The 25,327-nt window shown below is 43.1% G+C and overlaps 1 protein-coding gene and 1 long non-coding RNA gene across 22 annotated transcripts in view; one reads left to right on the forward strand and one right to left on the reverse strand.

Annotated features, from left to right (window-relative positions):
• Positions 1-1,532, reverse strand: part of KDM6A (lysine demethylase 6A) — a 162,783-nt gene extending 161,251 nt beyond the window's left edge. For 5 of the 21 annotated variants that reach the window (XR_008730840.1, XR_008730839.1, XM_055701740.1 and 2 more), the window contains exons 1-2: positions 1,218-1,474; positions 898-961 (exon numbers count right to left, since the gene is read on the reverse strand). Coding sequence is in view for 19 of the 21 variants with exons in the window: in XM_055701740.1 (XP_055557715.1) it covers positions 898-961; positions 1,218-1,378 (225 nt within the window). In the remaining 2 variants the exon portion in view is untranslated. Of the gene's footprint in view, positions 1-897; positions 962-1,217 lie in introns of all 21 variants that reach the window. The other 16 variants (XM_055701754.1, XM_055701750.1, XM_055701746.1 and 13 more) reach the window with 9 other exon arrangements.
• A 139-nt stretch (positions 1,533-1,671) lies between these two features.
• LOC106631148 (uncharacterized) overlaps positions 1,672-25,327 on the forward strand; it is a 32,780-nt gene continuing 9,124 nt past the window's right edge. The window contains exon 1 of the long non-coding RNA XR_008730845.1: positions 1,672-2,146. This is a non-coding gene — a long non-coding RNA (uncharacterized LOC106631148). The remainder of the gene's footprint in view (positions 2,147-25,327) is intronic.

Genomic DNA, 25,327 nt, shown 5'->3' on the forward strand with positions numbered 1-25,327 from the left:
AGGCCGGGCAGGCTCCAGCAACCTGCAGGCCGTCCTGCTCCCTGACAAGCCGCCCGGCGGCGGGGACGGCGCGGGGCCCGGCGGGCGGGACACGGCGCTCGACGAGGACCTGGCACGCTGGCGGCAGCTGGGCCCGGAGAGTAAACAAGTCACTCGGCGCCGGGCTCCGGGAGCCCCTCAGCGCCGCGCCCGGCCCGGCCCCGCTCCCTGCGGCCCCCGGCCCGCTTCGCCCCCCGCCGCGCCGCCGGACGCAACCGCCGCCGGGCAGGGCGCGCGCAGCCGCCGGCCCCCGCCGCGCGGGGCGAAAATCACGAGGGAGGGTCCGGGGAGAGGCCAACGTCAGCAGCGCCTCGCGCGCGCCTTCCCCCCCCGCGCCGCCGCCACCTCCTCCTCCTCCTCCTCCTCCTCCTCCCCCTCCCTCCCGCCCCCGCGCCCCCTCCCCCGCCCCGCCGCTGGGCGTTTGCTCCCGGCCCCGGGCTCCGGCCCCGGCGCGCAGGCACTTTCCCGTCCCGGAGCCGGACGGACACCCGCAAGGCCGCGCTCCCTTCGTCCCACACCCGGCCCCGCTCGGCTTCCTCCCGCGCGGAGAGCCGCGCCGAGTGCGCGGCGGGGAAGTTGGGGGAGGGGAGGAAGGGGCAAAGGCGGCAGCGACGCGTGGGGAGACCGCGGCGGGGGGCGAGGCAGAGCGCCCTGCCGCCCGCGGGGACGTGCGGCCGCGGGTGCCCCCCCCGCCCCCACCACCACACACGCACTCTCGCACCCAGATGTACACTCGCACGCACACACTCACCGTGTGGACCCGGGGGACCGGAGGGAGGGGGCGGCTGGGCCGGGCCGGCTCCCTCCCCTCCCCCCTTCCCCCCCCCAGCCCCGCTCCACATCCACCCTCGCGCTTACCTTTAACAGCAAGGCCTTCGTTCTGGCGCCATCTTCATGAAGCCTCAGAAATCCGAAGAGTCGGCTGCAGAAGGGGAGCGGGCGGGAGGGAGGGGAGAGAGGCACAGGCGTTAGCGAGAGTCAGCCCCCCGCACGGGCAGGCAGGCAGGCTCGCTCCCGGCGGGCAAGGGCAGAGCGCGGCGGCGGCGCCCGGGAGCCCGCACACGGGCACACACGCACTCCCGAGCGGGGAGCCGCGGGCAGGGGAGGGGGGAGACACGGAGGGAGCGCGGGCCGAGCCGGGACACGGAGGCGGCCGGGGCGGAGTGGGGAGCGGGTACCTGTCGAGACCGGATAGGGCTTCTCTCTCCTCGGCTGTCAAGCTGGCGAAGTCCTCCTCGCTCTGGCCGCTCGCTTTCCCCGCCGCCATTTTCTTTTCCTCATCACCGAAAGGAGCAGCAGAGGCGGCGGCAGCGGCGAGCGACACTCCGCACGATTTCATGGAAACGCAGCGTAATTAACTCACGATCGCAACCCCCCCCCCCTGCGCGCCCCCAACACCCCCCAGCGCCGGGCGGGGCGGGGTGCCCGACACACACACACACCACAACTTTTATTACAACAACAACAGCCGGCAGGGAGGGGGAGGGAGGGAGGGAGGGAGGGAGGGGAGAGGGAGGGAGGCGGGGGGAAGCCCCGCTGCTCGGAGGAGGAGGGAGGGGGGAGGGAGCCCCAGCGCTGGAGACTCGGGGGAGGTGGGGGGGGGGGAGGAGGAGGAGGAGGAGGAGGCGGCGGCTGCTGCGGCGGATGGCGGCGGAGCGGTGTTTACATCGCCGCGGCGCCGCTCGCCCCGGCGGCGAGGGGTGCGGGGAGCCGGGGTGACAGGGGCCCCGCCCGCCCTGCCGCGCGGGGTGTGTTTGCCGCCTGTACAAACTTCCCCAGCAGCTGCCCAAAGTTGTTGTAATTGTGTCACACAGCGAACCCCACGCCGCCACCGTGACCCCCCCCCTCCCCGCCCGCCCGCCCGGGCCCACGCAGCCAATCGCCGCCTCCGCAGCGCCGCACGTGACCTTTGTTGACTTACGTCAGTCATAGCGCTCTTCCACCGCGGCGCTTCGGCTTGGTTGGCCTACGGCGCCCGCCTCCCTCGCAGGCCTCATCGCATTGGCCGGCGTCCGAGGGGAGGGGGCGGGTTTCCTGGGACTCGCGGCTTGTGACAGGCCAGAGAGCCGTCAGTCAGAGCAGCTTTTCGATTTCCCAGCGCCAGCAGGTTTGCGTGCGCCTTTAAAAACCGGACGACGGGAAGGCGGGGGAGGGGGGAGTTTTCGGGAGTGGCGGGCGTTGGGGGTGGGAGGAGGGAGGGCTGCGCTCACGGGCGGAGTTGCGTAACGGGGCCTCCAGGCTGGGGGAGCGGAGGTCGCTGAGGAAGCAGGCTTAGTTTAGCGCCTGGCGGGCAGGGGCCGTGCCGCGCTGGCTGCGGGCAGTCGCGCTCGCCCTGCCTTGCCCCGGCCTGGGCGCGGGGCGGGGCGCTCTTGGCATACCCGGAAAATAGCGGCCTCCCCGCGCGGGGACCAGGGACGGCGCTGGCTGGGGCTCCGTGCGGTCGGGCCGCGGGCGGGAGGAGGAGGCGGAGGCGCTGCCGCCCGAGGGGCGGTTGGGCGGCAGGTAACGCCCTCCGCAGCAGGGTGGCGTGGCCGGAGCGAGGGCAGGGCCCGTGGCGCGGCGGTTGGCCTCGCCCGCCCTGGGGAGCAGGGGTGCCGCTGTCCGGCCTGCGGCTTTCGCCGCCCACTCTTGGCAGGCGGGGATTTTCCTGGGGGCGCGCGCCATCGGCCGTGGGGCCGCCGCCTCGCCGACGGACGAGCGCGTGGCGGGGCTCGGAGCGTGCTGCCCGCGGGGGAGGGGGGGGGCGGAGCGGGGCGCCGCGCCCAGGGAGAGCCCCCCTCCCCTCCCCCCCCCCCCCCCGGAGCCACTGACAGGTGGAGCGGCGCCCGCTGGCGCGAGCCCCGCGGCCGTCACGTGGCGCGGGGGCGGGGCTCGGGGCGAGAGCGCTCTCGCGAGGCCTGGGGGGTGGGCGGGGCTGGGCGCGGCGGCCGGGCGGGGGGCGGTGCGGAGCGAGGCGCGAAGGAGCGAGGCTGGGCTGCCGGAGCGTCTCGCGGCGGTAAGGCTCAGCGTTTCTTCGGGCGTCGCGGGGCAGGGGCCCTTCCGTGCTCTGCTTGCTGCCCCTTCTTCACAAGGCCAAGCCTACCCCCAGCCTTCCTGGTGGCTTAAATGTTACCTGGGCAGCCTTGGTTCCTCGGCCTTCCCGGTCTTGCCCAGGAGCTTGAGGGTGCAGTTTTCTCTCTGCAGCCCCATTAATTTACCCATTACAGTTGGGAAACTCAAGGGTTTTCTCAGCAAGGTTTTTGAAAATCATTAGGTCTTGGGTCTCCTATGATGCTTATGAGGAGATGAGCCTCCTGTAGGTGTGTGGTGGCACAGCTTGCTTGCTCATACCCATTTTGCTGTAAATGGATCAGCAGTGGCCTTCTGTAACATCACTGTGTCACTTCTCTGATGAGGCTGAAGCCTCATGGCTGGGCAGACTTTTTCTCTGCCAGCTGAATTCTCTCCCCGCAGAGAGGGGCCTGTTTTATGATTGCCAGGCTCTCTAAAGCGTAACTGAAGCTAGTAACTGCCTTTGGGAATTAGGTGAATAAGGTCAATGGCCAAGCTATGTAAGGGATGTTCAATCACAATACTCTTGCTTGCTGGTTCTGTCCCTTCTGGTTTTAATTGTCATCCCCAAATCATGTGCTCATGAACGGTGGTACAGTTAACATTTACATGTCGCTGATGTTCTCCAAATGGATCTTCAAATGTTTTCTGGGCCTAATGGTGTCAGTAGTGCAGTGTAGAGATACTGGCAGAAGCGTGCAAGGCCTGTGCTGTTTTCCAGCGTGCTGATTGGAGATCTGGTCAACAGCCTTGAATAATGCAGAAAAAGACTCAAATTAATGTCCCTGCCCCTCTTGGAAGCAGAATCTTGTTGTGTAGCCATGCTGTCTGATCCAAATGCAGTTGGAACAAAAAAAGCACCTGAGTTTACTAAGGTTGCATATCCTTATAAAATAGCCAGCAACCAGTTGGTTAAGAGCATTCGTGTTAGAGACAGACATTTGTCATTTGTACATTTACAGTACTTCAGAGTTTGGAGTGTGGATAAAAAACAATTTACTTTTGGTTGTGGGGATAAGCTACAGTCATGAATGGTGAAAACAACTATGATCAAACATATGCCTTCATCTGTAATTTACAAGGCTTCTCAGTCACTTAATTTCTCAGCAGTGCTTCCTCAGATGCCTAACTCAACACCAAGAACTATACTGATTGGTAATGTGCCAAAAATAAGGTAATTCAGCACAGATTATTTCTGAGGATCTTGACTCTGAAGTCTGAAGTTTCCAATTTGCAGTATCCCAAGTATAAATCAATGGAAAAGATAGTAGGTGAAACTTTCTCAGTACAAGGAAGGTTATCTTCTAAACTACAAAGCAATTCAGCAGACTTCTTTGAAGTGTGAGTCTTAGTTCAGCTGAAAGTATAATGAGAAACTTCCATGCACCTGAAGTCACAACACCTGGGTTACTCCTCTAGTACTGTCAATGCTACTCTTACCCCCTGCATCCTGTCTGTATTGCCTGAATCGAATTTCCAGGTACTTTTTGTGGTTTGTAGGGGTTTTTTTTGTATCTGAACTACTCTTTGGATGACTCAAGAGGTGCCATAAAAGCCTGTGTATTTTTTCAACTCTTCAAGATCTATCCAAAGCTCAGCTTACTTAATAATAGCAAGAAAAGCTTGCAAATGCATACTGGAAGTAACACTCTCTGCCCTTGCAAAGAGTCAGATAACAGTTTTGGGAGCTAACATTGATACACTATCACCTTATGAAAGGAGAGAGACTGTTCCAGACAAGTGCGATACTGGCCTCCAACTCTGAGATAGTCTCTGAAGGTGACCTCAGGAGGAGTACGTTCCTAAATTCTTGAGAAGAAAGAAGGAAACGTCAATGTTTTTCTGTATCTATCCAGTATTAGTTAACTCGTTAGGTTTTAGCTTAGTTTAAATTCCAAAGTCATCTGTGAGTGTCCAGAACCACTTTGCTACCTTCTGGGTGAAAGTTGTGGACTGATAAAGCTTTTGGACTGAACAGTACTCTTTGGATACACCTTTCCTGTTTTCACCTCCATTAATTTTCCATGCCAAGTTCCATTTTGTATTCCTATACGCTGTGTCAAGTGTTGCCTTGTCATGCTGCAAGACTTGCCCGCCCTATCTGTTAAGAGACCTAACACTATTTGTACATGTACAGTTGCAGAGTAGTTTATGCCAGAGAGAACTCCGCTCCAAGTAGGTGTTTGGCACAGTGGTCATTCTCTGCTGCTTGAAATTGAGATGCAAAGTTAATGTCCCACTTCTTGAAAAGTAATGTTAGAAACAGCAAAAGTTAATTCTAGAGTTCTCCCTGTAAGTAAATATACATTGCCTGACATCTTGTTAAGCTGAAAAACAGCTCCTGAAATCACTGCAAAAAAAAAATGATGGAAGAAAGATTCTGCTTCAACACTGGGATTCAAGCTGTTGTCGCTCTTGATGTCAAAGGTAGTTGTGGTGTCTCAAGCATCCAGGTTCATTGGCAAATAGGACAAGCCTGAGCACATACATAGGAAGTCAATCTCAAGAAAATAACTTCATGTCGCATGGAACAGGGAAAGTGTGACCTGTGCAAGATCTCCTTTTTCTTTTTATTCTCATGTTGTTACGACTTTTCACTGACATCAGCTGCAGCAATCAAGTGGTTAGCTTGCTGTTTTTAGGTCAGGGCGGGTCTTTATAGAGATGGTGGTGATCCTACCGGTTTTTTTATGAGCAAGAGTATGGTAGTCCATCATGAATGTTCACCACAAATTCACCGTAAATGTGCTGATAGGAAGTCCTGACTGGAGGCTTATTTACTACAATAAATACGGGAATGCTGCTTCTTGCAAAGCATGAAACTCCTTGCTGCAAGTCTCCTGAATGACGAACACATGAGGCCTGATTACTTTTTCCTGTGTCATGATCAGGGGCAAGATAAAGTAGCAGTTTGTTAGAGAGCAGAGCCCTGTAAATTCAGTAGGTTTTTCTGGAGAGAATTATACCTTCAAAGAAGAGTTGTGAATTTGTGGTGAACATTCATGATGGACTACCATACCCTTGCTCATAAAAAAACCTGTAGGATCACCACCATCTCTTCAAAATGTTTTGGACTGCCTGTATGCGAAATATGGGGGGCGCAAATAGACTTATGAATATTACAAAGTTTTAATTTGTACATCTCCTTAAAAAAGACAACTGTGGATTTAAACTCAAAACGGTTACCTGGTGGGAGTGCACTGCACTGGTTTGTTTTAGCCGTACCTAATCTCACAGCTCAGGATGTGGAACTGCCCCCATGCCTTCTCTGTACTTGCTTTTGGACTTGAACAAAAAGCTCTCTCTTTTTTTTTTTTAACTCTCCAAATGTTCTGTATAGTATCATACAAAAGAATTTTTATAATGGCAGTTAACTAGGGTATGTTGTCTGCAGCTGAACTTCCTTATACATCTTTCAGCTGGTGGAAGAACCCTTCTCCCTGTTTGACATGAAATTCTTCCTGGACAAGGCTGCTACCACTAACTCAGCTTTCTCAAAACCACATTCGTTCCTGGACAAATATGGCTTTAGTTTTTGTGTCTCTCTAGCTCTCACTTTCCAGAGGGGCAGAGGTTTGGTGCGATGCTTCTGTGGTCATACCAAGGGTATTGAAAAGCCAGACTTGCTCCAAGGAGATTTTCTGGGTCTCAGTGTGTTTCTATAGACAACTCTGTTCTTTTACTGTCTGACCTCCTCATCAGATCCGTTCTCACATATGTGCTTATTTTCAAGAATAGCAATTAACAGAACCTATTGATTATTATTAACGTATTTGGTGTGACTTCCAAGACAGCAAATTTGAATGAGCAATATATCAATACCTGCTGGATAGAATTGCAATTTTGTCATCTTCTATAGTCCAAAACATATTTGCTAGTTACCTGCAGCAAGATTCATTATTTCAGCTCCTAGAAAAGAAGCACCTGTGGTGCTTGAAGTTAGGCATATCAGTTCAAATTGGTCTTTCATTCATGATTTTTGATGTCCTTCACAGATGCAAGCTATGAGCTGGTAGGGAAGGGAGGGTAACAGTCACCTCCTTATGCTGTCACACGAGTATGAAGCAGCTCAGGATGCACATGTAATCTCTACTGATGCTGTTGTTCGAAAAAAACCAAAAAGTTTTTCAAGTGTAGAGTCAACATTACACTTAGAATAGCTCAGAGGATCTCTAACTATAAGGAAAATCCTTTTGCAGTAGCCCGGGGGAAATGTGACAAGACAACAATCTTGGATTTGTGTGGCAAGGTATACATACCAAAAACAGAAAAGAAAAAAAGCAAGCTAACCAAAAGAACTTAGTGGATGCCATTTTGTGTCTTACAAAATATAAATCTAACACTTGTATTACTGTCACCTTGCCAGATTTTAGTCAAGCTACCTGAAACGTGACTATTAGGCATATAAGGGAAAGCAGCATAAACTGATACAACCTGACAATAAGTTAGTCAGGGAGAAATTAGCCCCTTTGTTTAACCTTCCATATTCATTAATGGTTTTTCATTCTGCATCTTTTTTTCTTACTGCTCTTTTCTTCAGCTACTCCAAGGTAAAGCAGAAAAGCTTAAATTATTAAATTACATTGTTGCTGAAATTTGGAACAAAAACCCCTGCAGTACTTAATTTTTTTTATTATTTAGCAGTAGCCCACATGTTGTCTGGGAGTTCATAATAAATGATCTGCAATTTCTGTGTTCCCTGTACTGCCCTCGAAGTTCTGACAAGTGTTGTGTGATGATTCATGTTATATTTTGTCAGTGGACAGTGGTCAAGGAAGTAAACTGATGTGAAACCCAAGGCTTTTTTCATTTCCTCCAAAATGCAGACAAAAGTCAAACGCTTTTGCTAGCTATAAGGAAATACGTATGCAGAGGAATTATTACTGTGGAACATATCAGGGAAAAAAAGTCTTTCTGATACTGTTTGTCCCTATGTTGATGAATGAATTGCTCTTCAGTCTCAGAAGTACCATACTAACTTTGGGTGACGAAGGGAGTAAAAGTGAGCTAATCTAAGGAATGCATTATTATCATGAAGATATTCTTTCTTCATAAGACTGTTAAAAATAGTAATTAATAAATGCTTTAGTTATAGAACTTAGTGTTGTTCTGTCTTGCTTGAATCATATAGTCATTTTCGCCTGTTGCCCTCTCCTCCCCTTGGCTAGCTTGATTTTAAAACCTGAATTGTATCTGAAAGGCTTGATGCTTGAATTCATCTGGAATTAAAGTGGTAATTCATAGTCATGAGAAGTACACACAGTTATCAGTGAAGCAGTAATAACTGTCACTGTGCAGTGTGTCAGCAGAAATGATAAAATTTCTATTGAGCAATAGAAACTTCAAAGGACTTGTTACTTAAAAATAATAAACAACATGTCAACAATTCAATCTAAACATGGAAACCCATGAGTTTGTATGCATAACCTTAACTATTCTGAGCTATTTAATGACATTCAGAAATAAGGATTTTTTTACATTCTGTAGATCTGCTGTGTAAGAGACTAGCTCATTGCATGCTAGCATGAACACACCTGTTTGCTTAAGTTCTACCAGTAGAAGTGACTGTTAGAAGAGCCACCACTGCATCATATTTTTTGTACTCTATAGATCTCTGAAATTATACTAACTGGCAATTCCTGCAAAATTGGAGAAATAAATAATACAAAAAATTAAACTTGTCCAGGAAGTGGTTCCCTTACAGTGCTTCTGTTAGTAGATTTTTGTGGTTTTTTAATCATGCCCATTCTTCCACCCTGCCAGTTTTGGCTGTGTCCATTGGTGTGTATGCCAAATGTGGGCATGCTTCCATCTCTGTTAAGAGTTTCAGAAGGTAAGTAGGTGAAGTGTCTGCCCTCCCGCTAGGAACTGGATGCAGCAGCTTGTGACATACCACCTTGCGAAGAAGTGACCAATTTTTCGGAAGATAGTAATGAACAAGTATCTCTGTTCTTCAAAAACAGTGCAAAGAAAGTGAGATTTCTTGCCTTCGTGACTATGCAGGCAGTTAATACAACTTTTGAGAAGCTGATAATAAAAATACTGTGTTGATATTAACTTGTCTTCATCTTCAGATTGGCAGTTGTAGCTCCCCTTTATAGAATTTGGCAAATGCTGTCGAGGGGGGAGGGGAAAAGCAGCTTTGTGTTTCTATGGCTAGGTATTTATGTATGCATTGACTTAACATAAGATGCTAGGCTAATAACTGTAGTCTGCTCGTTTTCTGGCTTGTAAGTAAAAATAAGTAAACATTTCTAAAAACAGCTCTGAAACAAAGTTAAGGGGTTTTGTGTAAACATTTGAAAGGAGCTGTTCAAGATCCTTAGCAAAGTGGATGAATGGGTATCTTGTTTACTTTTGTCAATCCTGGAACAGAATGCAGTATTATCCAAGATGCATTATTATCTGGTATTTTTGGTTTTCTCATAACTCTGAGGATGTCACATGCTCTTAATCGATTTAATTTAGTGCATTATAGATAGATCTTTTAAAGAAAATATCTGAGAATTATTTATTTTAAAAGCCTCAGCTGCTGTGTATGCTATTCTTTGTTAACATTCTTATGGATGTCTAAAATGATAAAATCTTCAATAACCAATCTGAAAAACTATTTGGGTTATAGGTCTGTTGAGTCTTTCCTGTCTGTTTCTTACTACATCTGCCTATGCAGTGACTTCTAAAATCCGGTACTTTGCACAAGTAATGGTATATATTAAGTCTTGTAATCATGTACAGATGAAAGTTTTAAAGGTGCAGATAGCAAAAGGGGCTGTCTTATGCAGAGTTAAGGCAGTGGCTCAAGAAGCTCCACCACTTACTAGACACAGACAATGACAATTCTCCATCCTTGTCTAAACGCACAGTTCAGGATTCCCCTAGAGCAACTGTTGAGTCAGGGGGCATTGCAAGTAAAATAAGACATGATGCTTAAATTTGAAGACTGTTGCTGCATGGCATGCAACTCTTTATTACTTTTCTTACATTTTAGAATTTTATAAAAATAAGGTGGCATCCCATCGCTTTGATGCATAGAACTCAAAGAATGGAACAGGGTTGTACCCAGAGCATGTAAACTTGTTCATCATGTCTGATTGGAAGGTAAAACAAGACCTATACTAAAACACCAAACTGAAATTTCAATATTTTTTCCCCCATAAAATTGCTTCTATCAAGAGGGAAGTTCTATTTAGAAGCTTTCCAGTGGTTTGTGCTCCACTGTGTCTTCTGCATGTCAGTAAGAGTTGGATCGGGCCTCTAACAGCTGAGAACATCAGGATGGTGTGAGGAAGACAAGTGGTTTCTACCTAAGCTTGACATTCATAAAATCAAAAGCTAACTCTGCCTTTAAGTATACATTTTCCCTTGCTTCCCCCATCCATCAGCTGCATTTCACTTGAACCTGTCAAGCAGGAAATTGTTAGTTCAGGAATGGTTCAGAGAACTTACAGTCTTAAAATTTCTTAAGGTATGGTCTGGTTTCTGTTTGAATGTTTGCAGTTGTGTATTTCTTTGTACAAATGTACTCGGTACTACTAAAGTCAGTTTGTGAGGAGTTCTTCTCAAGTGTTTTTTTGGTTTGGTTTTTTGTTGTTGTTGTTGTTGTTGGGTTTTTTTGGTCTGTAAATGAGTCCTGTGGTGGTTTACTCTTGTGAGGAAAGTTAAGGCATAGTGTTTCTCTCCATGGATATAATGAATATATAGTCCCAAACTGAAAGCCCGGTGAGAGGAAGGAAATTGCCATTGGTCTCAGTGGCAGAATAGCTGCTTGGGAAAGATGGCAGCAAAGGGCAGATTCAGTAAGCATGGGCAATATTTTCCAAAGCCTTGCTATATTTAGATTGGTACTTTTTCTGCCAGTAGTGGATACACAAAATTTTAAGTTGGGGATTTAAATCTTCATACAACATAATCAATATGTGCCCAGTAGCTTCTTAGTATCAGTGAGAAGAAAGTCCCTCTAATACTCCTCCCTCTCAATTAAAAAAAATCCAAGTCCACATCCCCTATTGAATCCACATGCTTACATGTAAGCATCCAAGTTTACCACTTTGACTAGAGTCTCAATAGCTGTCTATGTGCCACAAAAATATGGATGCAATTAGCATTAAAGACATCACGGTTTTGAAAGTACATAGATACATTTCTTTTTCTCAAGGGTAGTCTATATAAAGATGACCAGGGCACAATCTTAAGAAATGTACATTGGTTCTGCTCAGGTTCTAGTTGTTCCCTTTACAAAAAGGAGGACAAATGTTTAATAAAACACTGTTGTTGCCAATTGTGTCATTGGTTCTTTTTTTTTATTAAGTTACTGGTTTTGCTTTTTCTACATACACCTTCAGTGCAGGCACATTTCTAGTAAATCATCCCACCTTTTAAGGACCTGAACCTGCAAGTTACAGAATACCATCTCAAGAGACTTTCTGCTCAGTACTTGGCAGGATCGAGTCCCATTTTTAATGGATCAGTTCAGATAAGCTTGCAAAGTTTGAAGGCTTATCAGACTCCTTTATTCAGGAAATTGGGCAAGAAACAGGTTTTCTTGCAAATTCAGTGTTGTTCCTGGTTTCTGTTACATCAGCCCATGCTAAAGGACACATCCTGCCCTGTTTATACTTCTGTTCTCTCTGAAAACATAACTGAATGCAATATGCATCATTAGTTAAGAACAACTCTTACACATCTACAGTTAAGCCTCTTTTATGAATCAACTGATATTTTCAAATCCATTTCTATTTAGGGTTATTAATTTTGCAACGTAAATGCTGCCAGTGGTCTGCAAAAAATGCAGGGGAAATGCAAGCAGGATGATTACAATTTCTGCCTCCCATTTGGAGGGGTTTGGTTTCAAATACTGTGGTGTGGGTGGGTGGTTTGGCAGCGTACAAGAAATGGAGATCACAGCATCAGCTGAGAGTCAGGAACAAGCGAGTGAGGAGAGAGCCAAGCGCACAAGGTGGATCTGACCACTGGTTCAATAGAGAGGTGCTTTCCCTGGCTGAATTCTTGACTAGTCACTTACTCCAACTCTGCTTTCTGTTGCTGTCATGGTTTTCCACTAGTTCTGTGAAATATGATGTGGTGGCTTGACCCTGGCTGGATGCCAGGTGCCCACCAAAGTGGCTCTATCACTCCCCTCCTCAACCAGACAGAGGGAGAGAAAATTCAACAAAAGGTTTGTGGGTCAATAAGGACAGGGAGATCACTCAGCAATTACCATCACAGGCAAAACAGACTCGACTTGGGGAAATTAATTTAATTTATTACCAGTCAAATCGGATTATGGGAACTAAAATTCAAAAGTGAAAACTGCCCCCCCACCCCTGCCTTCTTCCTAGGCTCAACTTCACTCCCAGTTTCTTCGCCTCCTCCCCCTGAGTGGCGCAGCGGGACAGGGAATGGGTGTTAGAGTCAGTTCATCACACATCATTTCTGCCACTCCTTCCTCCTCACACTCTTCCCCTGCTCCGGCGTGGGGTCCCTCCCATGGGAGATAGTTCTCCGTGAAGTTCTCCAGCGTGAATCCTTCCCACAGGCTGCAGTTCTGCACAAACTGCTCCAGCGTGGGTCCCTTCCATGGAGTGCAGTCCTTCAGGAACAGACTGCTCCAGCGTGGGTCTCCTGCAGGGTCGTCAGTTCTGCCAGCAAACCTGCTCCAGCATGGGCTTCCCAGGGGTCACAGACTCCTTTGGGTGCAACTGCCTGCTCTGGCATGGGGTCCTCCATGGGCTGCAGGTGGGTGTCTGCTGCACCGTGGACATCCACAGGCTGCAGGGGACAGCTTGCCTCACCATGGTCTTCTCCATCGGCTGCTGGGGAAATCTCTGCGAGAGCACCTCCTCCCCCTCCTTCAGCTTGGTGTCTGCAGAGTTGTTGCTCTCACAAATCCTCACACCTCTCTTCGGCTGCAATTGTGCAGATTTCCACACACACACACACCCCCTTCTTAAATATGCTATCCCAGAGGTGCTACCACCATCACTGATGGGCTCAGCCTTGGCCAGCAGCGAGTTTGTCTTGGAGCTGGCTGGCACTGGCTCCATTGGACATAGGGGAAGCTTCCAGCAGCTTCTCATACAAGCCACTTCTGTAGCACCCCCACTACCAAAACCTTGACACACACACTCAATACACATTAATATTCCTTTACAAAGTGTCAGGCAAAAAGCAGAAATTATCAGGTGATTAGGGTTTTGTTTGCTTTTTCCCCCAAGTCTTAGTCCAACCCATGACTATGACAGCACTTTGTCAAAGATCACACAGCTGTGTAACCAACATGAATGTGCCTCAGCATGGCCACCCCACCTCTGACGGTCCCTTCCCAGTCACTGTAACCAACCCTGTTCTGCAGTTTGCTCCAGACATCCCTCAGCAATGCTATTTAGCCATTTAGAATGTTGTGCTGGAAACTGAAGCAAAGGCATTGAAGAAATCTCAGCTAAAAAAAAGCAAACAAACCAAGCAGCACGCACATGCACACACGCCCCAAGAAAAACCCACCCAAACACAACAACAAAACCACCTCAAACTTCTAAAGGGAGCTGAAAGCCACTTCCAGACAACTTGTACGGTAATTATTCACATGCAGTATTGTGTAGCACTCTGAAAAATATTTAAGAATAACATCCTTTTAATAGGAAATTAAATGCCAGAACAGATGATACAATGATTGTATTATTGGGTAGCATACAAAATTAAATTAAAATTTGTCTTGTTAATAAATCTTAACTTCCTTGCTGGCTGCTGCTGTGAAGAATCCTGACGTTCTTTTGTAAGAAGGCCAAACCTGTGCGTAACAGTGCCTCAGGAGCTGGTTGACTGATGCACAACACGGTAAGATGATTGCATCTTATGAGGTTGACTGGAGATCGCTATCACAGGAATAAAACCCAAGTTCAAAACTACCAAAACGTGGAATCTCTGAAAGTTTTATGAGCCATGGAAATGACCTACTACTAACTTCTTACTACCTCTTAAGTAATTGTTAATCTGCTGCCAGTTAGTCAAATTCTAAGTTGGGAGAGTTGGCTGGACAAATTGCTGTTGGTCTTTATGACAAGCTCTCTTTTTGTACTGTTCCTGTACTGATGTAGCAGCAGTTGCTGGAAATCAAGGCCCTGATCCACACATGTGGAATAACTTTTTTCAGGATAGCACTTTTGAATGCTGCCTTACCTGTGTACACACCTCTTTCCTAATGGAGCATGGTCAAAAAGGAGCATGATTCTGCGCAGTTGGCAATGCTAAAAAGGAAACAGCATGTACCAAATGATACAACTGGTGGATTATATGGGAGAATAATCCATGCTTTTTCATCCTGAAGAAGACTTTTACCAGGGTTTTCTTATGTGATTACTGTTCATACATTTTTTCTTTTTTTCCCATGTACCGTGTTTTACAAATCATGTCATTATTTACGGAAACTTTTAGGAAAGAACTTGTCTCTTGTAGCATATATTAATTCTTAAGTTCAGAAGTGTTGTCTTATTGAACTAATCACTCCCTCTTAAGCCCAACTTTGCAATGTTTCCATTGCACTTATTCAGAAGTGTAGAAATTACAGCTAAGACATCGATTCAGGCAAGTGTTTAAAGTAACAATAAATAAACAATAAATACCATAAAGGTTAAAGATTTAAAATTAACTTCTACCTACTATCTGCTTGCATTGCAGCCTTAATAAACAGGCTATGGTTCCTGCTCTACATTAACATTCAGAAAGTTTTTCACCATGAACATGTAATTGTTTGTATTAGAAGCTTAACTGTTGTATGCAAAATTAGAATCATGCCTATGGGTATTTAAAATGGAAGAATAATACCAGCTAATGACTACAGTGTAACTAGGAAAATTACATCAGGGAGAGTATTTCAGATTTTGCAGATTGGCTAAATTTATATTGATGAGAAATGTATAAGATTTAGCTCAGTAAAATTTAATGAAACCAAGCATATATTGAGGAAATGAAAGTGTACAGGCTTATTTGTTGCGATGTGTGGAAATCAGTTAACTTTTTATTTGAGAGAGAAATGAAGTTCTGCTTTATGGAAATTTCTGATTATTTTTCCAAAACATTGTTACTTCTTTGGACGTAAACAGTTATATGGTCTTGCAGATAGGTTTCTTTAGTAAATTAAATTTATTGAACTTGCTGATTCCTCACAAACAAACATATTTCTTTACCAGGAGTACACAGGGGCATATTCCTTTGCAGAAAGAAGTGAGTTGTTTTGTAGGGAAACCAGAAGAGTTTATGTTCAAAGTTCCAAATATTTTCTATGAAAATGCTTCATCACTTTTTTGGCTGTTTTTCACTCTGTAACATCCTCTTCTGATCAAAGAGATACACACCTACTCTAAAGAAGACCCAGCTCATTACATTAGGTAATGTCAGTAAGCTCTAGCATTGAGGTCCTGGCAAAATTAATTTGCATTCATCATCTGGCTTGCCATGTGAGCTATTATTTGTATCATAGATTTTGGTTTAATTATTCCAAGAAGTACAACTGCTTCTCACTTTTATCCTCAATATGTGGTATAACTGCATCCTCCAATTTCAGCAAAGTTTTGCTTAATCTTAACTGTCAGGTGCTCTAAGTAACTTCTTGCTGTGAAAGGTATGAGAGAGAGTATTTTGGATCTGTATATTAATTGCAAACAATCGAGAGGTTCAAGATGAAAAAGAGATCAGTATTTTGGACTTCCTAGTGCAGATAGGAGTCTGAAAAGATTAGAATAGAATTAGTTAGTAAATTATTATTTCTTTCTTTGTTTGTTAATAGAATTAGTTGGAGAACTTACAGTAAAATACTGGACACTTGAAAAGTGTTTAAAAAAAAAGAGAGATGCAGATTCAAATATGCCCATGCTTAATGCACCAGATACAACTTTCAGGCAATCTGTGGATGCATGACTGCTAAAATAGAATGAGATAAATCTCATTTTTGAAGTTGGACAGTTTATTCAGAGATTGAATCAAATTAAGAGCGTGTGTGTATATTCTACCAGCATAGAAATAGTATAGTGAATGAACAAAAAGGTAAGCCTTATAATATTATTCATAGAACATCTGAAAGGAAGTAGAACAGAACAACATGTTTTAACCAAACAGCTCACAAAGCAGTCCTCTGATATATCAAAGCTAATTAGGACAGAGTCCAACAGTTACAAAAGATATTTAGTTGTTAAGAGATAGCCAGCAATGTTTTGTCTTATCTCTTAAGCAGATCATTAACGGCTTCCTGTTATATTTCTTCATGACTTCTTTTCAGGAAAATTATTACCCTCTCCTCAGGAGAGACTGAGACCTACCAGAACAATTCATTTGGCCTACTCCCAGCCACCCTGTCTTCTGAGATACAGTTGGGGAGTAACAACAGCCTGCATGAACAGTTCTTGCAATAGCAGTCTGCTCTGATTGTTGCTTTTCCTCATTTTCCTCACCATGCTACACAAAATAAGTTCAAAAATTTGATCGAGTCAAATCTGTTGCACATGTGCTGACAAACTTCTGAATGCATCAGGGAAATCATTGCGCACAAAGTTCAGCCATGAGTTTTGCCATAGCAGCAAGTTTGGGTACTGCTGGTGTGGCATATTCTCAAATTCCTGAGGAAAAGACAGAAATTATATGTAACAGTTAATGTAGGGAGACGGGCTGGCACCTTACGAAAAGGTCTCAAAGTCTTTCTGTCAACACCATCTTTTGCTTTCATCTGATTTTGCATGCAACAATGGCCTGATAGTCTGGGGCACAATCCTTAAACAAAACAACAGCAACTATGTTTATGGTTAAAGTATGGATAGAATAGTCCTCCAGCTGCTTGTTGGGGTCTTTTGTTCCTGTACGTAAGAGAAATGATGGAGAACAGAGGTAATTGTCTAGCCTGTCTCCCAGACTGATGCCTAAAGGTATCAATGTTTATTTTTACACATAGGTATCAGCACTGTAAAAACAACTTTTCAGCTGAACCTATTCTCATGCTTTCAGTTGGCTTTTGTTCTTTTGTCTTTTATTCTCCTTCTTCCAGAGCTTTCTAATGGAACAGTTCTCATTCTTTGCTCAGCCTTTGGTCTTCTAACTCTGTCGTTCTTTTTGAGGGAAATGTGTGTGCTCCACAAGGATTTTTTTCTGGGCTTCCTCCTTGTTACACTGTAAAATCGATGCAAAGCATGTCCTGCCATTTTTTCTAAACAGAGAGAGAAATTGTATAATCTCTCCACAACAGATGCTTCATTGCCACTTGACCTGTCTGCAGTCCACTGTTATTAAGTCCTATCTGTAGGTAATTTTACTTTTTAATGAAGAGTGATTTGGTCTAGAAAAAGGCAGATAATGTCTACGTGGTTTTTGTGGGGTTTTTTTGCCTTTGCTTTATTTCAATTTATTCTTCAATAACAAAGCAACTGGATGTAATATTTAAAAGTCAGTTCATTCTCTGAAATCAAGTGAACTTCATCCAAACTCAGAATCCTGATAGTCAGTTCTAACATTTGCAAGCACACACTGAAGAAAAATATTTTGACATCTAGGCTGTCAGATAATCTGGCAGTAACAGTTACATCATTCAGGGAGAGAAATGGTAACTTCCAGCGTAATTTATTGAGAAAATAATACATTTACTGCAGTTAAATACCCTACTGGATGCTAGAAAAGTTACTTAGCGCTTTTGGAGGTGAAGTAGTTGCCTTCAGAACATGGGTTATTCTCTTGTGACAAAAACAGAAGAAGAAAGACTTGCCAGAAATCATCAATGAAGAGTACGTACCTGCAAAGAACAGTATGTTCAAATACATTTAAGAAGCATTAGGAGCCTCATGCTGAAGTATGTAATGCATAGAGAAAAAAGGAGTGCTCAGGATCGTATTCCTTACGGAAGAGGCTTGTGAGGCACAAAGGGTCCTACAACAAATGCTTTACTTGGAATAATTTTTAAAAGCTAGAGGAGTTCCTAGCACTGTCGTGCTACGCCTGGAAAAACGGCTCTGTCTTTGGGCAGAGGTGTTTCCTGGCATGATGCAATGGCTGCTCTGTAGAGCTTTCACAGCTGTTGGTTTTACATCTTCCAATTTTCCTTCACTGACATTTTTCATTTTCCTTTGTCTGTTAAAAAGTAGTCTTGTTTCTGTAGAGAGATGTCTGAGCATTATGTATAATGACGGCAGTAATAATTTCCAAAGGGCTCGGAGGACTAAATCCAGGTTTTGTCGGCTTGCATAGTGCTGTTAGATGGTATCCATCTGAGGCTACATAGCGTGTCTGCTTTTAATCTAGCATAATTTGTGTCCCATACTGATTTACACATAAAATTTAAGTAATAGTTGTGGCTGCTTGGAAAGAAAATAAGGGTTTTTTTCATGCATTATATAATGTAATTAACAAATAGTAAATTCGTTACTCTAGTTACTGCTATTGTTGGCAATGATGACAGTAAAAGCCATGATTTTGCAAGAATAAGCAAGACCAGGTCATATAAGAAAACTGGCAGGATTATTCAGCACTTAAAGAAAGGTGTTTGTAACATAGACAGTCTCAGCATTCAAATTGTTCTTAACTCAGCCCCTGTCTAATTAGATAACCAAGTCTCATTGGAACTTACTTTTTCCTTGATGGTTAATGCCACTGGCAGTGCTGTGTCAAGCTGCTTCTTCCAGAGCTGTCTTTTCAGTGTTTTTCCTGATGGAAGAGTTGTTTTCCCTTTTCAGATAGGCTAACCCTTTAGATTCAGTTGATGAAATTTACTCCGAGCTTCATGTGTTCCAAGTCACTTGTTAGGAATCACAAAATAAAATGTATAAGACATGATCTTAGATTGTTACACCTTACACATCTACTTCAACCTTTTACTCTGATGTCATTTTTAGTGGAAAGACAGCCTAACAAATTATTGTGGAAATTCTTGTTTTATTCTTTTATCTTCAGTGAAACTAAAAAATGAAAAACTCTTGGCATACTCATCCTTACTTATTCTCCTTACTTGTTCTTCTGTATTTCTTCTTTTTCTGAGGCAAAACAGAAAAGGTGAAAGGAGGAAAGGAAAGGGTAAAAGAAAAGCAGAACCAAGGAGAAAATAAAAAAAAAAGTTTAAATTTTTTTTCATGGAAACCTTTAACTTGAAAAAAATAACCTATTTAAAGGGTTTACAGTTATTCTATGTGGAATAATAGTAGTTTTGTCTTTTTAAAAAAAATTCTCTACCATTTCTAATGTAAATCTGCATAGCTCCACCAAGGTCGATTGAGGACAAGTTACGCAAACTTTAGCCACTCTATTAGCCCATACTTAATATGTTTTAAAACACTTCATCTGCGTTGACAAGATGTGCATATGGCATCTGAGTTACCAGACTGAAGGGCTGTAGCCTTTAGCCTTCCTCTGTCTCCTCACTGTCGTATTTCACTCAAAATCTTACTGCACCAAACTTAAATTATCAGCCTTTTCTTTGTCAATAAAGCACCCAGCATATTAAAATGTTTTGTATAAATTGTAATCATAAGAAATCTGAGCCCATTTCAACTAAAAAATCCTAATTTTTTTGCTAAATCATAGCAAATTTTTAAAAAAAGTACTTTAATCTTTTTGAAATATCTTGTGAATGTAGTCCTGATTTATGTGCAGTTATTTTTGTATATATTGAAAAAAAACCGACAAGTTTCTATCTCGCATTTCATAAATCAGATTTTTTGCTATGCAAAGCACATGTCAGAAATTAGTATCTAAACAACATGCCAGTTGGCTTCTCCATGTGGCAGCTTGTAAACAAAAATATTTGGGGACTGCGCATTTGTGACACGATGACATGTAATGCAATGTACAAACACCAGTTATTTGAAAGTCTCTTGTTCCCCTACAGTTAAAATAAAATGATAAATCACATTTGCATTGCTGTATCACAGCTGAGCGGGTGGAACTTTCCAAATTCAGGTGGTACTGTTGTTTTTTCCAAACAGATGTACTGAGAGGTTAAATATTTTATTAGTGAGCTATCTTTGCATTGGAGTGATATGTCAAAACTGACATGGTGTTTTGTGCACTTAAGCTATTTGGACAGACACACACCCACCCACCCCATTAATTGTGTTTCTATCAGAGACAAATTCTGGTTGTACTGCAATCAGTGGAACATTTTCCACTAACTTCAGTGGGATCAGGAATCAGCTCTCAGAGGATGGGAAGGATATTGCTGCCTGCTGGAGCTGATCTAATACCGCCCTGTCGCCAAAAAGAGAGGTCACCCTCTTCCTTCCACTGATGGCTGTATTTGTAGTCACATCTTTTCACACAGGCCTAGCCATAGTGTGGCTGTGCAGAAAGCAAGATCAGCTTGCTGATCCACCTGAAGAGTATCAGAGAGATAGGAAGAGAAGGAAAGAAAAAAAATTGTTAATCTTGTGAAAACCACTAGGGCAAACAGTGGCAGCTCTTGTTCACATTGTACAGATTCCAAGTTGTGAATCAACATCAATGAGATTTAAATTCCATATGATAAGAACTGAGAACACAAAATGCACTACTGCTAAGGTATTTTATTTTGTGAAAACTAAAGGAAACAGGCCAAGTCTTGTGGAGAAGATGTAAAGGCACATTATTACATTTTACCAATATAAACGCAGCTGGAAAAGGCTAAAGAAAATCATGTTTAAAGCATAAAAGGCTGAGCAGGGTATAGGAAGAAAACTAGACTGAACTAAAAGTAGTTGTTATCTGACTGATTTAAATAAGCGTTGCAATGCAGAAGCTTTCAGGCAGGGCTGAGGATGATCAACAGGCCTAACCTATTAGTGCATCATAAAGTACAGTGCATAAAAGTAATTTAAAACCCCTAAGCATTTTTATTATTACTTAGTCAATGATGTAGATTGTTTTAACATTTTATCCATTTTTTGTTTGTTGTCAAGCCTGCAAATAAACTTTTATAGGATCCTCTATGAAATTATTTCTTGTTGTTCTTTTGTTACAACACCTGGTAAAATAGTCTTGCACTTCTGTTCATGCATCTTGTTATTTTTTTGTGCCACATTCATTTTTGTGACATCAAGAAATACCAAGTAAGAAAAAAACAATTAATGAACTGTGCAAAAGTTAAGTAGCTTCCTAGTGTGGTGACCAGGGGAAAAAAAGCTGGGTTTATTCCCACAAATCAAAGTAGTCATGTAAATATCTGAACCTTATATCCTTAATTTGCTTTCATAGGTTTCAAATTCTTGCTCTTACTTTCAGCCAAACATAAACTAAGAATGGTTCTAAATGCCTATAGCTTATTCAAATAAAACAGAGTAAGTTCTTTCTTGTCTCTCAGCTAAGTGGTAAAACCCAGACTTTATAGGGTGAACGCCAGACTTGGGATTCTGATGTCCCTGAAATGTCTTTTTCAAGACATTTTATGTTTCAAGAATTTTAATAAATTCTTCATTGTTTTCTTCCTATTGTATTAACACACTCTTTGGTGTTTTGTCTTTATAGTAGATGTCCATAATGCCAAATTCTATTTCTGTCTAAGGTTTTCTTTTTTGTCGTTGAAATGTTATTTTGCTGCTTTTTCAAGTCTCACTATCTTCCTGCTGTCTTTCTGTGGTCTTTTTGTAGTCCAGGCTTATTTGTTTAATTGATAAACGGTTTTGCATACAATTCTGTATTCACAGATATGCATCCTTTGCCTAGCTAGTTTAGTAATTATCTCAAAAGAAGAAAACAGACTTGAAAAACTCAGTAAACCTATCCAGTTACATGACTACCAAATAGAGTAATACAGGCATAGTCAGTGAAGCAAACAGGGGAAGTAAGATATAACTGGGACTTCAGTGGGACATTTGACTTTGCGTTGTTCAATTTTACATGGATTAGTAAAGGTTACCAGGAATGCAAGCACTCTCCTAAACTGAGGATGGGGATAAATGCCTCAGGCTGGAAGGAACGCTGGGAGATGTGGAGCACTGTTATGTCCTATTTGGTATTTTGATAAGTCATTTACAAAATATGGAAGGAAGCTGATTATTATCAATTAGCATGAATTCTAACCTGCCAACACTAGAGTGGAACGTAATAATGCAAATGCACAACTGAAAACAACACGTTACAGTACTCTTGGCCCAGTGCGACTGTAGTAGTAGTCCTGCTAAGGCAATGTAATCAAGAACAGCATGTTCCAGGGGAGGGACAAACCTGGATGACAGAAATGCTGAATGAAAACTAGAGGCAGCATTGGGCACGTAGATATATACAGGAAAAGACCAATGCAGTTTTGAGTAGCAGACATACAACATAGGAGACCTAAGTGCATTGCCTGCTTTTCACAGGACTTTTGCAGTCATATTTGAAATACTGATTACAGTTTCATCTAGATAGCAGGAAAATAACTAGGGGATTTACAAAAGAACAGAAAACCAACAGGGAGATTAAAGGTTATGATTTAAACAGCAAGATGTAAAAAAACCCAGACAGATGAAATTTACTGATTATCCTAATTAACAATCTCTTGAGAAGTGGAGTGGAGTTAGTAAGCTCCCTAAGGTTTGGATCCCAAGGTTTGATGTTACGTGTTTACAGTTTCAAAGACTAAAATTGTTAGCAAAAAAAGGGAATACTGACCATGTTTATTGTGCTTCCTAGTTATTCCATTCCCTGAATTTGCCAGACACTTGTATGTTCTTCTAAAACAGGTTTAAATATTCAGGATTGATATACAATTGAAATATATAAGCTGAGAAACCCTACAGCATCAGAAGGGAACTAGAGTGCAACTCGTTAGATAAAACAAAAGAAAATAGATGAAATTTAAAAATACAAGATTCAGGCTAATTATTAGCAAACATTTAGTTACCGATATTTACATAGCAGCATAAATCATTGCTTTGAACATTTAAAACTAGATAGGAGAAGACATGCAAGAATCACTGATTAATTCTGTATTGCTTGGATGTATTAGGGCGACTAATAAAATAGGGGGGTTATATCTAAAATCTGTACTGCACCCACTAGAAACTGCATATACATGCATGCAAGGGATACCAGAAGTTGACCCTATAATTGGTAAAATCCAATTACTTCAGTTTGGCAAGACGATCCCGAAGTATTCTATGCTGCATGAGAATGAAGACTATAAATAAGTAATGTATTTATTTTTAAATAAATGGGAAAGAGTAAATTTACCCATGTTCCTAAATGCTCATAAATCATTGTGATTTCCTGTGTCAGTCTTATTTTTCAGTTCTGCCATCTATTTCGGTTCAGTTTAAAGGCTGTACATATGGAGTGACTGACTACAAGATTTTCAATCTCTGGAAATCCAAATCTGCCAGAAAAAAATATTTCTGGAGGCCAAGCTTATACTTTTACCCACAAGAAGTGGCAGCACTTTTAATTAGGCATTGTCCCAATCGAAACTGCGTTCTGTTCATTAATTCAGGGTCTATGTGATATAACTATACCTTTGTATAAAGATGTGTGTTGAGGATTTACTGGAAGGAAAGCAAATAAGAGGGATCAACAGTAACATTTTACATAGTTCTGATGCTGTGGAGGGGGGGTAGCTTGGTTCAGGTTAACCTGGTGTAAGAAGGGACCAAGAAGCACACAGAACTGGTCATCGGTTAGCACTTCTGCTGACCAGAGTGCTGGGAGTGAATATGGAGAACGATGCAGAATTTCAGCTTTGTAGTGTGTTTTCTATAAAAAGCTCCTTTTGATGTCTCTCTGTTTCATTCTGCTCATTTTTCATATCAAAGCTAAAACTTTCTTCCCCTGCAATTCCTCCATTTCACATCAGTTTGCAGCACAGTGAATTAACTCTTCCAAACCAGGAGTCGATAACGTCTTGCTCCAGGAGGTGCCTAATCACTGTGATGAATTGTCCTAAAAAAATCAGAGACCTTTACAGATGACATTTTCATTTGCAGTAAGTTGAGGATAGGTTTAGCAAATGCTGGTTTCCACAATGGCCAGGATTAGTCATCTTATTCTTACTTCAAGCATAAAGTAGTTATTTTATATGGGGAATTATGAAAGAGCCAGATAATTCTGGATTATTGATCTATTTGTCTGCTGGGAGGTTGTGAGTGAAAGATCTTTTGTCCTGTTGTTCTTAATTCAGGTACCATTAATGCAGAGGTTACTCTAGGATCACTATGGAAGAAATTGATACAATGGCCAGAGTGCTTCAAAAAATGTTGATTTTCTAAATAAAAATAAATGGAAGTTAACAGGAAAAAAATGCGGTGTTTGGTAACTTAGGAACCGCGATTTTTTACAGTCGCAAGATCAGTCAAAAGCTGCTACAAAACATCGGTTAAGGCCTTGTAGAATTGTCCTTAACACTTTAGATACAAAGAGCCTAACTACAGCATAATCAGTAATTATTACCCCTGCCTTCTACAGGATCTGTTTGCACTTACTTTCCTTGACTATCATAAAAGATAGATTAGCTCAATTTTATGTGTGGTATAAATATACTTTTTCTGCTTTCACAATAATTGCCTGTGGTCATTTAATTTGTCACTGTGATTGAGGTCTTCCCTCATTTACACTTCCAAAGTCCTATTGACTTGATGTAACAGTAACGTATTGTGTGACTATGAAAACGAGTGCAGGGTATGACGCAGTAAACAGCATTTGCAATAAAAAGTGGAACATAATTTGCCCTTATTTACACCCAAGTAATTAACAGTGCTTTGTAGTCATTTCTACAGTATGTTTTCCTATATTTAGAAAAGCAGCTATATCTTTCAGAATAAGAAGAAACTGCAGAAATCTTGCAGCTCTGTGCAGGTGTTTACAGCTTTTTGCCTCTCTCCTGATTTACATGGTGCCAGTTTGCATAATGGGGGAGTCATCTGCCAGCACACACCTTTCGGGGTGCCCAGCTGAAGCGCTTGAATGCATCTGCCTCCCTGGATCACATCACCCTCCTGTTACATCCCCTTTCTTGCTCCTCTTCTCCTCTTCCTTTTTTTTTTTTTTTTTTTTTGTTTAGATTTTTTTTCACCTGAAAAGCAGACGCACTTTAGCTTTCAAATTTTACTACTTTCTTCAAGAATTTGTCATGTTTCTCTTTATGGTTGAGTAGTTCTAAATGTCAATTTCACACCAGGCCAGAAGGTGTTCTGGCCCGATCGGAGGGGCCAGCCATAGGGTCCTGCACTTGATTTCCCAACCAGCTCTACGTGGCTGGGCTCACAGGTGACCACTGGGACAGAGCATTGCACCTGACTGGGTGGTTGCTGCCTGCGGAGGCATGCGGAAA

Source organism: Falco cherrug, chromosome 2, assembly GCF_023634085.1.
Source record: "Falco cherrug isolate bFalChe1 chromosome 2, bFalChe1.pri, whole genome shotgun sequence".
Taxonomy (NCBI): Eukaryota; Metazoa; Chordata; class Aves; order Falconiformes; family Falconidae; genus Falco; species Falco cherrug.